Raw genomic sequence first — 15,754 nt, 5'->3', positions numbered from 1 at the left:
CAGATATAGTCACTCAGAACCCTATTTCAATGATTATACAAACATCCAGCCATGTTTTGCCAAATGGAAGATTTAGCTGTTTAATTACATGACAACAGCTTCTTTACATTGAGACTTCAACATGAGTTTTTATTTTGCTTTGATCCAAAGAGTCTTTCTTTAGCTGTGTGTTCTTTGTATCTTCAGGAATACTGTGGTTTGGATTTTCCAGGGTTTCTTTTAGTGCATCTTCACCAATTCTATTTGCCAGCCATAACAAATAACTTGAACAAAATTCCTGGGAACCCAAACAGCAAGAAAACCCCCCAGCTTACTGACAAGATTTTATCTGAAAACTCAGATTTGGAAAGCACTATAGAAATACAGTCCACTGATCACCTGCAACCTCCAATCAAAAATTCACCTTTTAATTTCCAATTTCATTGATCAAATTTTTAAATAAGTTCAATCATTCCACTGGATTATAATTTTGGGTACTGAGTTTCTTTTGCTGAATACCTGAACTTTGGTTGCTATGAAATAAACTGGAATATTTTTTCAATTTTGTGATATTAATTTAATTACTTAAAATATTTTTAGATATTTTCATCTTTCTGTAAGTAAAATCTGTATTTGTTCTGTTTCTAATTCTCTCCCCATTAAGACTGTAGAAATGGGCATTATATAAAATAAATGTTAAACCATCTTCCAATTTTATGCTTCCAGCATTGATCAGTTTGTTGTGGTCAACTTTCTCAATTCTGTTGATCTTTACCACAGCAATTTTGGGTGAATTAGCTTCAGTATCATTTGTTGACACACTTGACAGTCTGGCATTGTTTTTCTACAGCAAACATCCATATGTAGATATTTTTATCCTAAGGCTCAAATTGTTAAGACAGGCAACTTTATTGAAGTTAAAATATTATAATTCTGCAATTAGGATGAACCCAGTGTTTCATCTGAGAAAGAATAAGCAATTATGATGAAACCATTCAAGATACAGCATGACTGTAATATAGCAAAAATTAAATCTGGACTGACAAGAACATCCAGTGGAATTCAGAAAAATCGAAAATCCCCTCCGGTGCCCAGAAGTGTACTATTCTGTCAGCTGAAAATTCAAATGTCACAAAGTTACACATTATGTGCTGTTCCAATGCACAAATCATAGTTGGAATGTATATAAATGAACCCATGAAAAAGCACAGTTGGTTTTTTGCCAGATAGCATAGACAGCCTCTTCTGGTTTTGATGGGCTTGTGGGGGCTTCTTTCTTCATTTGCTTGTTTTTTTAACAAAAAGAGACATCCAATAGGTTTGAGGTTTTGCCAGACTGAAAATTTCTGGCAGTAAATTTATTTTCTATTGGTAGAAAGCCTTCTCTGGTTTTGGTACTTAAGACTGGCTAAGAACAGCATGTCCAGAATAAAACAGCACTTTTTAAAAACACCAGAATATGGATGCAAAAACCTCAGCCCAGCTTTTCCATATAATTTTCCGTCAGGATTTTATGCAGTATTAACAATGATATGTGTAATTCTTAATCATAAAACAGAAAGACTAAAACCTTTGCATTTTGGTAAAGTGCTCTGCAAATTATATTTGAATTGCTCTGCATATTTGCAAAACACTTTTTGTTTTGAAGCCTATTTACTGAACTTATATTCTCTTGATTCTCAATGTGCCCAAGTGAATATGCTTTGAAAAGAGGTATGATTGTATTTATGTAGCAGCAGCGTGCCTCTGGATCCCTGAGAGCCTACTCAAAATACTCAAAATGCTATGCCTTTTTTTTTTGCTCTGTGATTGATTTAACTCTTGAACAGCAGCATTTAGTAAAAATGGTGAATTCAATTTGTCAAATAACTCAACTGAAGCCAAAATCAAATTATTATTCTGGTTCACTTAAAGCCATCCAAAGACCTAGAGGGTTATCAAGAAACTCCTTTATGGATAAGAGAACAAAAATCAATCTGTATTCTTGCATCCTTTCCAAGGGGTTATTAGCCCAGCAATATTCATCATCCGTTCATTCTGTGTGAATACTTGTAACCATGTTCTTTTTCCTTGAATAAGCAAAATAGAATCCTGTTTCATTTATGACATGCACAATGCGATTTTTAGATGTAATCACAACTACTTAACCTAAAAGTTATTAGAAAATTGTGCCATAGCCATAAAGATTTAGAAAAAGTTATTTATATAAACTTACTGAAAAAAGGCCACATTTGTGAGAGACTGTCAAGAATCCTCTGTCCCTAGACAGGTATTTTCCATCTTCATATATAATTGTCTTTTAAAGAGTTGGAGGAGAAAAAAGTTTCCTACCAACTTAATTTTAACCTACAGATTTATGAATTCTAGGATAATATTACATTTTCATAAATATGAATTCATTGTGCTCTTTGCACATTAGAAGTATTAATGATAAGTGTCCTTCTGAACAGTATAGATTTGCTACAGCTTTTCAACTTCTATCTTCTGCAGCTGAATATAACAAAACTGTGGTTCCCCTGTACCACAGAAAAAAAAATCATTTTGGGCAGTTGTTTGGTTTTTTTCTTCCTAAAAAACCTATCCTCACCCTGTGCAATACTCTGATAATGTGAAGAAACATAAAAACCATATAGGTGCTATCAGCTGTAAGACTACATTACAGGGTAATTTAAAAAAAAAAAAAACCCAACCAATAAAATATACAATCCACATTATAAACAGCATTGCAAAATAATTTTCTCATCTTGCAATGTCCAAGTACTGTTCAAGTACTTGCCCAGTAAAATCCACAGTAGAAAATCCAAACTGCAGTATTCCTGAAGATACAAAGAATACACACAGCTAAAGAAGGACTCTTTGGATCAAAGAAAAAGAAAAACTCATGTTAAAGTCTCAATGTAAAGAAGCTGTTCTCATGTAATTAACAGCTAAATCTTTCATTTGGAAAGACATGGCTGTATAGTTCTATAATCATTGAAATAGGGTTCTGCATGACTATATCTGAATCTTGTAATGGTTCTTAATCACTATAATTAATTTCACCTGATATTTATTTTCTTCATGTATTTTAATGCAGGCAAGAAGTGTGAAACTCCAAGTATTGCTCTTCAGCTCAGAAAAAAATTGTTATCCATCGTTAAATATCTTATGCATGAATGCTTTATGACCCATCAGAATATTTGAATCCAAACACTGGTTTCCGTAACACTGTTCATAAAGAAACCTCCTTTAAAATAGCAATGATTATGCTACATTCTATCCAGACCAGTCTCATTCACTCTAAAAGCTGTATTTGCTATTCATTTTTTTGATACATCTGGGCCTATTTATTAGGTGGCAGTTAATTCTGCAAGGACAACCTTCTAGAAAAACAATCGCATAAGGGACATAAAGCCACACTAACATTTTCCTACAATTAAAAACTGCATTAACAAAAACAATAAAGAAAAAATCACTTAATCTAGCAAAAATTTCACTAAGCATTTCCATTAACAATTGATAATTAATTCCTGAGGAAACCAGGAAAAGCTGACCAATTACATTATATGGTTAATGGGATTAATCTAATCACATTCAAAATATGCAATTTTCAGGGAGCAAAATGAAATAAAGATTTTGGTAAACTGCAGAACTTTGAAGACACTATGTAGGTCAGCTTCACAAGATTAAAGAGCTGAGATCCTAGAGCTTTTATGGCACCCAGAGTTCGAGATAGAAATTATTACTATGCCATTGTTACTGCAATGATCTCTGAAGTTCTACATCCAGTAAAATCTCCATGTCCTCTATTTGTTTTAATCCTTTACATTTCCTTCTTCAAGAAACTCTGATCTGAAAGACTGGCAGATAGTCAGGGACCAAGTGATATGTTGGTAATACTCTTTTTTCGGTTGCTCTGCTAATTAGTCGCTATGCAAAATGAGTAGTAATGAAAAGGTTTAAACCCAATCAATAAAATACAATAAATCAATTATTGGCAAGAATAACTATAAAGTAAAATAAAAATTAATTCCAGAGTTCACTCGGTGAGAATAAAAGATAAGATCCCTTACTAAACAAGAGTTCAAGCTATTTTCCTATTATAAGGATATAATTATAAAGATATTTCCTATTATAAGGGAAATGCAAGGATGTATTTCCCACAAGAAAAGCCCAAATTGCATTCAAATCTGTAACATTAAATTCCATAAATTCAAATATTAAGAATAGGGATGCACACAAAGGTAAGGGATCAGGTGTCTCTGAAGAGTCAGGTAACTCTGTCTGAAGAAGGAATGCCTGCTAAAGAAACAGATACCTTTTTCATTAAAATATGCAGAATGTAAAGGGATCTTCCAAGCAATATGAATTGTATAAACACTACATCCTACAGGTTTTTCTCCACACAACAGCAAGTTTTAGATTAATTATGTTCAATGTTTTTCCCTCTATCAAGCAGTCTCTACTGGATTTTGCTCCTGGATGCTTCAGAGCTTCCATCCCTCTTCTATACTGGCAACATTTCTGGTAAAAATCAGTACAGGAAACAACATTTGGGCTTGCAAAGAGATATTCACATCCTCAAGCAAATCTTCACAGAGTATTTAATATTCAGACCATTAAATGCAGGATTTAAGAGATGAATTCTAATTTCTGTCAATGCCATATTCCTTCATAAATAATATAGTGACATAAATATTTGCACAGGAGAGGGTGCACAGGACAGGGTGAGATCAGAAGTGACTAATTCATACATGTCTTTCCACTGACTACAACTGTAATTTAAAAGTGACTTTATTTCTAATTTAGACCTGAGTTACAGGATCCACTTTCTTTCACTAAACCTTAATCCAAAGTATATAATATAACACATTTTCAATCTAACTGGTCTCTGAAACATGAATCATATCTTCATATAATATTTGTACTGAACTATGCAGCTGGTTAACATCTTTGTTACTTAAAATATTAATATTTGAAAAATAAGGATGACATTAGCTAATATCACACATAATTGATTTAGAAAATAGAAATAACTGCTCACTTTGTCATATAATTGCTAAGGGTTTTGTTGAAGAACACAGAAACACTAGAGTAAGAATTCTGTCATACGAATATATGGTATAATGAGCTGAGCTATCAAATACACTACATCTGTTGTTAAAGATTTTGCTCTGTATGAAAGAAAGGTTAGAAGTTAATGAATCCCAGTATGTCACACATGAAATCCATCGCAAATCTGCACTTTCAGTGCTTACATTTGAACTTTTTAATTTGATGCATCATCTAAAATTGCAACACATCTCTTGACTATCAGAAAAGCAAACTATTCAAATAACAACTTAATTTGAAACTAACTGTAGAAAAAAACCTGATGAAATGCAATTTTTCAAATGACATGAACATTTATATGGAAGAAAATACAGACTACTGAGGACTATAAATTACTTTATCCCTTTTGGTATTTTTTTTTAATAGTAAGCAAATGTGGGAGTATTACAAACTGACACTTGTGTGCAATGAATCAAAATGTATCTCCAAACTGTACTAGTAAGAGACATAAGTTCTTAAGACCTTGGCTCTTCAAGCATCTACTTTCAAGAAAAAGTAGCTGGCCATCACTTCAAAACAATTCTCTGTGCTCTTCTTACATCTTACACATTTCCTCTAGAAAGAGCCACTGCAGCTTTTACAGTGAAGTACCTAATTCCCTTTTAGATGTTCTCAAATGGTGTGCTAGGGAAGAAGGCACTTGTTACTATCTCCCAGTACCTTGATTTTCAGATTTGTTAAACTCCTGAGAAATAAGTGACTTTGTAAAAGCCATGTGCCTTGGAATTACACTTAAAACAGGTGAGGACAAAAATGAAGTTACTAAATCTCAATACTCTGTAAAAAGATTACAGTTAGAAATATTTATAAAGTATTAAGATCTTTAAAAATTTTTAAAAATATTATTCTACTTATATCAATATCCAAAGCTGAAGATCCTTGTCCTGTTTCTTATAAGCAAGGTTTCAGTTTTCCATGTTTCATGCTGCATCCCAAATAAAATTTCTACCAATACAGTATGCTGGCCCTGTGGAACTAGTCTCCTTCAGCAGGGATTTTGAAAATTTCTTCGTTCTTCCTCAGGTGCTTTGGAAAGCAGGGCTTGGTCTCACTGACTGCTGTGATTTATCTGATAATATTAGACTAGATCATATCACAGAATAACTTCTGAGTTTCAGTAGCAAATACATATATTTATGCTACTTGCAATTCAAAATCATTGCACTATAGCTAGTAATTTTACTATATGCCACTGTTCCAAATATCTTGAGAAGGAAGGAGGACTTCTGGGAGAGAGCTAGATGGAAGGAGGGCAACAGAAACTAGCAGATTTCAAATTCAGATATTACAAAATTTACCTGTATCACTGGTGGTATATGAAATATTATTTTTAACATGCCAGGCATGAGTAATATATTATTACTATAGGCTCTTGGCTCAGAAACTCAAGCAAAACAAAGAAAAATAAATGAATTTAGGAGTAAAAATGCACACATTCCTAGCTATATAAGATATAAATCAAAAGTGGGGTTGGTTGGTTTGTTTGTTTTTTTTAAACTATTTTCATTCTCCACTTTACACATTTGAAGCCAAACTTTGGGGGAGAACAATGTATAACTTAGGCCTACAGTATAATCAAAAGAAAATGGAAAACCATACAGCAAGAGATAAGTAAGGGTAGCATTACAAGTTTTATTTCCTTTTTCATGCTTATTAAGCCATTTTTAGTGTACCATATAAACTGGTCAGAATCTTCCAGTTGCTTTCCTGACAGAGGGCAAGTTCTCCTCCTGGTATGAGACAAGTACCAGTATTAAAAGAAGGATGGCCTGCAGTCTATTTGTTATATTTCAGTTCAATATTAAAATTTTACAATAATAATTTCTGTGGGACAAAACCTGTACTTCTAAGACTGAACGATAAAACACCTTTGCACCGTTCTGTTTAATTTACAATACACTCACACGTGGAGACCAAATCAAGATATTCATGACAATCAAAATATGCAGAAGCTTTTGACAAAGTTGAACAGGGTTGATAACAGAGCAGTTAAACTATTACCACTCACATCATTCTTTGTTCATTAAGCTCTGCATGCAAAAGTGAAGTCAGCAATGTTATTATTACAAATTGGCTCTTCTGAACATAAATGATTCAAGAGTGTTGAATCCCAGCTGACTGCTACCAGTACCCAGAGATGAAGAAGTGATCTCACATTAGGTTGCCAGCTATGATTTTCGAAGTCTAAAACAGCAGAGCTTCCAGTTTCTTGAAACACATTACAATGTATTGAACATCTTCCAAAAGTGCTCTCAGCAGGGAATAAAATCACAGCAGTGTTAGTAGTCAGGCTCTTTACAGTTAGAAAGATTTCCATGTTCACAGTTTTTAATTCTTTGCAAGTTTTGGAACATCCACAGGAAAGACCCTCTTAGCTTCCATACACAGAAGAATGAGGGCATAAAATCATCTAATCATAGAGCTTAGAGAGAAGGAGGGCAAACATTCCTCTGTTCAAAAAGCTAATCCTTTCAGAAATATAATTTTTTTTCTTTAATTGAAAAAAGCATTTTTCTTTTACTGCAGGAGCAATGGAAACTAATTTTTTAGCACAGTACATACCAAGAAGCTAAATTAAAATAGATTTATTAGTTACACCTCATATGATATGAAGTAGGCACTCTTATATTTTCAGGCAGAAAAAGTAAATTTTAAAAATGTAAATCATAAACTATGAAAAGATCACAAAAGACTAGTGAAATCTCTATTACTGTAGTTGAGTGTAAAAAGATAGTATGAAATTACAATTCTGATATCTGACATGTTTCTACAGTAAATAATTTCTAGGAAAAATATTAATATAAAACTTTTTAAACTAAAGCCCATTACTTATATAGACAGCAGACATGAATTTGTCTTCTAAGCATCTTGTTATTCAGCATTTATCTAAATTCTAATACAACATAAAATTGTGCGTGCATTCATTTTGGTAAGCAAGTCAATAAGACTTACTTCCTATATATTAAATAATAATTAAATAATAATTATTTAAAATATGATAAAAATAAGAATAAAGCACAGTCACTAATCCTGAAGATTTTATGGATCAAGTGTAAAGTAAGAGACAGTAAATTCAAAGAAAAGTAAAAAGAAGCAACACAAAACTCATCAATGTGTCTCTAAGTGCTACTAACAGACTCCAGCCAACCTGTCAAATCTATTCTGGGCATAGCAAAAAAACAGAACTTAGAATGACTTAGAGCAAAGTAGCTGAATATCTGCATCAGATGCTGCATTTAAGTAAGGTGGCAAAGTGGGAGATAGCACTGCTGCTTTCTTGGAGTGCAGGTGGGTGATGAAGCTGTCATCACGGGCTGATAGACTGCAGTCAGCATCTCACTGCTGAATCTCAGATGCCATGTAAGGTGTCAGTATTAGTCCATTAAAAGCCTCAAAAGAGAAAGTGTCTAAGTTTTCCTTGGTGCTCTAAAAAAGAGGGAGCTAAGGGAGATGCAGAGCAAGAAAGCAAGAAGAAATGATGGACTGAAAAATTATCTTTACAGCTTCTCGGCAGTCTGGGTGAATATAATTGGAGCAAAAATGCATTTGTCAATGACAAAGAAAAGGACAATGCAGTAATAAAGATGTGAGTTGCTGACAGCATGGGTGAAAATGTCGTTTGGACAGACAGAAAAGTCTGTATCTTAAAATCATGAATAAGAAAAGATCTGCAAGACAGATTCCTTACCACAACATACTGAATATATTTTTGTAGCTCAGCTATGTCAACAAAATGATAACTTCATTAAAGTACAAATCTAACAGATAAGCCAGTATGAATTCAACTATTACTAACTTAATTATAATTCCATTAGCTTATATTTAGTTCAAAAGTTGAGTCTAGTCCCTGAAGTCTTCTGTAAAAATCTTTCAGACATCTTGTACATTCCAACAGTAAACTCAGTAGCCATATTTTCTATTAATAGTTTAATCCAAATCTGTTCAAAATCATACATGAATATTTTATCACTTAACAGCATCAGCTATACACACCTCTCTAGAATTTTGGATTTATGGTTGTAGTTAAGAAAATGAGTAACAGCAAGCCAAAGTCTGAGACATGCTGATGAGTAGAAAGGTTTTCATTACTTGCACGTTTAATTACTTAAGCTTAGATAGGTAAGCTAAATGAATTGCACATTTTGTATTCAAAAGGCATACTTTATCACATTAAAAAAAGTATTTTTCTTTTCCTTTTTTTTTTTTGTATGACACTAGTATGGAGCCAGTAAATTAACACAGAATATTCTTATCATCAGCAGAAATGTCAGAAACCAAGAATGACCTGTTTGAGTCTATAAAATATCACACTGGTTACAAGGGAAAATCTAAAACAGGATTAAAATTTCTGCCATTTGCTGCCTAGCCATTGTGTTCCCTGCTCCCCCACATGTGAAGTATAAACTGCTAATCTGAACTGAATAGAGTAACAGAGCTATCCAAACTTCCTCTCTGTACCTGGGTTTGTGGGGCACCCTATCTAGATAAAGAGGACTCTCTAGAAGTGAGAACCAAGAGAGAATAATAAGCTGTAATGAAAACTAAAAAAACCCTCACTCTTTTCCATAATAATAATCTTTGTATTATACATGGGCATGAAATATTTAAAACATCTCCCTGAAAACATGTCAGTTTAATTTCACTGCTATCAAAAAGTGACTCTGGGGAATTTGAAAATTGCTGAATGTAATAATTTTTGTCCTCTTTACATAGCATTGCATCACACGGCTTGTTGCATTAAACAGCAAATCTGAAAATGGGATTATAGCTTACTAGAAAGGTAACTGAATAAGTAGGACAAAATATTAGCAGATTTAAAATCCTAGGAAAATAAAGCCATCTGATATTTTGTACTTAACCAAATAAATGGCAGTGAGAGCAGTATCTTGCTCAAATGATTCAAAAGAGGACAACTATCATCATGACTTGATTATTGTCTTACAAAAAATTATTTCATTATGTTATTTGAAACATGAAAAATACGGCAAAGCATCAACACAGGTTTATATGCCCATCTTCCAAGTCTATATACACCTGTTTAGATATATACATGTACATATAATATATACACAAGAACATTTGAACATTTGGAGGTCTGAGTTGAAACATTTATTTCTTCCACCCTCCCCTTATCAAAACTTACTTCTCTTCATTTCTTAATATTTAATTCTACAGATGTAAACCAAATGTCAAGCAAATTTCAGGTTGTATCACGCTATAGTGTGAGTCCAGACTAACTTCTTTCATTTCAAAATTTACTTCTCTGCTACATGACAATACACAAAAGAAGTCCCCAAAACTAAAGTCACACACATTGTGTGTCTGAGTGATGAACATTTGGTATCTAAGTCAATTAATCTGTTCATATCAGGAAGAATAAAAATCATATTTTTACTAGTTGCTTGGTTTCAGACATACTTTAAAGAATGAAAACAAGTATCTTAAGAGCAAAGACTATTTTCTATCGTCATCCTGTCTGTAATATTAGTGATAATATACTTCATCAAATAATAAGAATAAAAGTATTGCAAAACCAATTCCTTTAAAATTGGACTTTCATTCAAAATCTGTTCAGTGTCTCTTCTGGCACAGTGCCACATCTGATGTTCTTGGGAAATGATTCCAACTTAAAATTCCTGTGAGGTCTGTATTTCTACTGAAAGAGGTCAAACAGATATGTAAAAGAAGAGGAGGAGTTTTCATAGCTAGTAGAAAAGAACCAGGCCCTCTGACTGACAGGAGAGACTTCCCTTATTCCTGTCATATGCAGAAAAACAGATTCAACACATGCTAGATGCAAGAGAAATTACAGAATGCATGTGATTCTTGATACAGTTTATGGAACAAAAAACTTCTGTTCAAATTGTACTATAGCTGTGACTTCTCAATAACGCGGATTCAATGCAATCAGAGCACTCCAAACAGCATATACTGAACTCCCCAATTTTCCAATGCAGTTTAAGTGCTTATTACTTTGAAGACTAGGCACTGATCTACAGTTATTATTAACAAAGCAGAAGAATAATGGATATTATTCTTGCCTGTGGGACAGAAGTATCATTTAGAGAATTGATAATACTTTACTTCAGCCATTTTAAAAGGTCATGTTACACAATAAGGAAGGCCAAGGCTTTTAGTAATAACATATGACGGTGATAAAACTAGCATGGATCTACAGATCCTCAAAATTAACAATTGCATTTCTATGTTGTAAGCAATCCAAAGCAGAGTGATAAATGCATTCCAGTGTGTTCCTGATTTCTGTACTTTATATTCTAGTTCACATGGCCTATAAAGAAATTAAACCACACAGAAATACCCTAATTATTAAATAAGTAAACAAATCTGAATGTGTGTAAGGAGAACAAAGCCAGCCTTCATAGTACTATAGCATGGTATCATTTACTTGAAGCATAGTTGCAATAGATTTGGTAGAGAGAGGAAAATTACGCTCTCTGGTGTGGGAAATTAACATGAAAAATTTAATGGGGAGGATTAACGGTGAACAATTGTAATCGAGAGGTATGGATACCAACATTAGAGATGATTTTGACAAAGTACCATAAATTGAGAAAATCTGATAGTGTTAGCAGGTAGTAGAAATTAAAGCTGTTATGTTGTGCCTTTAGGGATTTATTCATTTCAAAGACAGGCAACGACAGCTCTGAATAAATCCTTTCATGAAGATAAAATAGATTGAAGTGATACACAAATTTGCACAATGGTTCATTTGTAGAGGGCCACAGAGTTCAGTCAGCTGGAGAGAAAATAAGCTGGTAATGGGCCATTTCCCTGGGTAGGCAATGGTGGGGGCTTTCCAGCACAAGCTATTCACATTCAGCCTTCAAAGGAGACTTTAAAGCCTTTTAGGCATTCAACGTGTATCATAGGGTAAAATTCAATAAAAGTGAACAGTCACCAGTTCACAAAAATATTGGACTTCTATGGATGTATGCAAATGATCCGCCTATCTACCATATTCAAATCTTCTTACAAACAACTTCCTGATATGCTTTTTGCTGGAAAAATGTAAGGTTTTGAAACAGAGGGGCCTGAAGTCCTTTTACTTCCTAATGAAAAACAGGCTCCTTATTTTAAAAGACTGTTTGCCCAGCTGTTTTGAAAGAATTAACATGACCTTGCTAGACAATGTTGTATTATAGAGATGAGAAATTACAAATAAATTCTTCAGTGATGCATTTAAGATTAAAAAAATTTACCTTTTCAGAAACCTCTGCAAAATATCAAGGTAACAGCATCCCCAGAAATCATCTTCTCAAAGTCTGCCTCAGTTAAAACAGCTTTTTTTTTTTTTTTCCCAGAGTGGACAAAGAAAACACATCTCCTACTGCTTATAGTCCATCACTTCAGGTCTAACAGTTTTGGAGCAACTCTAACAGTAAGATATCATCAGTCTTGCTGCTCCTATTTTGTCTTAAATTCATCCCCAAGTAATGTTAGGAAGGTAAATCTAAGAAATGCCACCCTGTGCTTGAAAAATATCTTCTTCACTTACTTGAAAATCTTTCTCCTCCAGGATCTCTTTCCTCCACCTGACAAGGAAGGCAGCACAGACGTACAAGTGGAAGTGAGAAAAACCCTCTGGTTCAGACTAGAAAAAATAAAAAGAGATCATCCTTTCAATACACAAATAAAATATTTTTGATCACCATATGCCCCAAGTGTATTTTTATGACATTTACTTCGAACTACAAATGTCAGCCACATCTGTCTCTCTTTGTAACAAACATGCTTGCATTTAATTTATGCCAAACCTATTCATTGCTATTATCTGTAACAGGGACAGAGGTGAGGCAGCTTCCACTTCTCATATTTAAATTCATTCTTTACTGATGTGTTTTCTATTTCTGGTGTTATCCATTAGCTTATATCTGGTATGAAATACTGTAATGTCCAGCTCAACACTGTGGTGTGAATATGTTCCATCTCCATTATTAAGTCAACTCTTCTACTAGCAGTAGCTTTTGAAGTATAAATTTTGATATAGGAAATTATTAAGCATGGTAAAAATAAAAAAAAAAACATGTATTATATTGAACTGAATTAGATGTTATCACTATAGGAAGAAAACTTACTCATAAGACGAAACATTTACAGGTTAGTTTTGTATTCAGATCTGCAGCTTTCTGTTCTGGTTCAACTCAGCAGATTCCATCTCTTTATAAAACCCCCCCTAGAAATTAGTATTTTATAATTTCACATAAGAGTTGAGAAAATTTTGTTATGAGGTCTTTAAAAGACATCACTAAGTTTTCTCATATTATCAAATTAATCACAGATTTTATTTTCTATACCACTAAGAACTGAAAAAATAATTATGATATTAAATAATCAATGTTATGACTGTGAAATAATGCTATGTAAAATCTCATTAAAATAAAATTTGAAAATAATAATTATAAAGTTAAACTACATAATCCGGTAAATTGAGGTATATTTAAATGCTGATATCTATATAAATTATAAGATCTAATTATAGTAGATAAAAATATAAAAATATTTAAAAATATAACAAGTTTTTTCATATTCTTTGCTGGTCATTTCAAAACTGAAGTTTACTCTTTAGAAAAATACATTGTTCTGCTCAAGTATAGTGAACTGAAACAATTTCTTTCATAAAGCATAACATAAAATACCTATTTTATTGCTATTTAACCTAGAACAACATGGTATTTAAAATTTGTGCAATAAATAAACTTCCCAGCTACAACAAGTGACAAAGAAAAAATATTCTCCTACTACTACTTGTCCTTCTCCTCGATCCTTGACTGATAAAAGAGCAGAGTGTGCTACAAGAGGTTTGTAAAACACCTTGTTAAGAGCTACAGAAACTACAGACCATCTGGTCCACCAAATAAGTATGGTTCCAGAAAAGAGACAATACCAATTATTTGGAGGGAAGCTTTTAAGTTTAAAAGTGTACATGGAACTGAAAATAAGAATAAGCTAATTTTGGAAATACTTTTAAGGAATTGTAGAAAAATTATCTGGACATGTATAAAAACTTGTACTTTGTCTTGTGATTTTTCTTGTGGGTTTTTTTCACCAATAAAAGTTTCTTCAAAATGAAGCTCCTTTAAATGAAACAAAATAGGTTTAAAAATGCAATTCATTAAAGAAAAAATGCATATCCCCCACAGATTTAAAAATTCATCATGCTTCAGAGATAAGTCTAGGCACAAAGTATTTTCAATGGATAGTTTTAGACAGTTTTAGAAATTGAGTAAAACAGCTAATGCATAATTGCCTTTTCTAACACCTGATACCTATTATACTTTTCCATTTGCAGCTTTTGAAGTTACAAACAGTTTGATCTCTAAATGTACAGAAATGCAGACTACCAGCTAAAAGCTATTTAAAATCAAGTATAAACAATGACCTTGATTTAAATATTTCAGAAAAAAATCTCAAGGCAGATGTACAACCTTCCAGAAGACTTATTCTGAACATATTACAGATGACCCTGAGCAAATTATCTAAGACCCATCTGTCATTATCAATAAAAATCATTTAGATTGTTAACATCACAAATATTTCATTGCCCTGCAAATGCTGGATCTTCTCTGCAGCTGAAATGAAAGGCATACTTTGAACTGCACTCCCCAAACTTTTTGAATTAGACAACCATCAAAAGAATACAAATTTTGTTGTATGGCTAGGCTAATTATTGTCTTGTCAGTGATTAGTCTAAGCAGCCTTCCACCCTAGATACTTCAATATTTAGGGAGTGTAAGACATCATGCTATTATATTTGCATTTTTATACAAGTTTTATTGTATGTTTGTATTTCTAGAGATATAAGAATATTATTGTTTACATACTCAGAATGATTAAAGCTATGAAATTTTGTCAGGGTTAGGTATTAAACCACATTTCATACTCAAGTAATAGCTCATACATAATGACTTCCAAACACTCAATAATTACACATGAATAAAGCAACCTTAAGCAACTCCATTTCTACCACATTACAAAGAGCAGATAGTTTAGGTGAAAAGAAATTTAAATAATTTTTGCCAAAATATCCAAGCAATCTACAGCAGAAAAAGAGAAAGAAGCCAACACACAAACATCATGAAAAGTGGAATATGCTGGCTGCTTCTCCAACTTTTGCATTTTTCATCAGCCAGGAGCCTTGACTTCCTAGGCTCAGACTCAATTCACTGTCAAAACAGACTCAAGAGTTCCAGTCTGAGAAGAAATACAGCAAGAACACATCAGAGGGTCCATGACAGTAATGAGCCTCTAATCAGGAATGACCTGATTAGAGTATAGGAGTATATATACTCCTATACTCTAATCAGGAGTATAGGAGTATAGGAGTGCAAGATATAGCAGTACCTCCCCAGAATACTCCAAGTTTCAAAGGTTTCCTGTTCAGAGATGTCCTAAGAGAAGCTGCAAAATAGCTCCATTTAATAGGAGTTAATGGATTTGTCTTAACATTCTAACTCTTTTTGCAACTGTAAGCTTTTTGGTAAATCACCAAGTCCTGGAACAAAGAAAACCAAAACACAAGTGCATGCCACATAGTATGAATGGTTTAAACCTGCTAGTTTCATTCAAAGTAGTTCAGATATTTGCAGTAAAAGAGTATGAATCACTTCCTCTTCACTTTCTGCAATCCATTCATATTTCCTTCTCTTTTGCAGACTATTCCACC

At 33.1% G+C, this 15,754-nt stretch overlaps 1 protein-coding gene across 1 annotated transcript in view; it reads right to left on the bottom strand.

The window, feature by feature from the left end:
- Positions 1–15,754, bottom strand: part of TBC1D22A (TBC1 domain family member 22A) — a 136,447-nt gene that overhangs the window by 15,668 nt on the left and 105,025 nt on the right. Inside the window, exon 12 of the mRNA XM_068189759.1 lies at positions 12,587–12,682. Coding sequence (XP_068045860.1) covers positions 12,587–12,682 — 96 coding nt within the window. The remainder of the gene's footprint in view (positions 1–12,586; positions 12,683–15,754) is intronic.

This window comes from Anomalospiza imberbis, chromosome 5 (assembly GCF_031753505.1).
Source record: "Anomalospiza imberbis isolate Cuckoo-Finch-1a 21T00152 chromosome 5, ASM3175350v1, whole genome shotgun sequence".
NCBI lineage: Eukaryota > Metazoa > Chordata > Aves > Passeriformes > Viduidae > Anomalospiza > Anomalospiza imberbis.
Note: the sequence above shows the minus strand (reverse complement) of the source record. Positions and strands in the feature narration are given on the sequence as shown.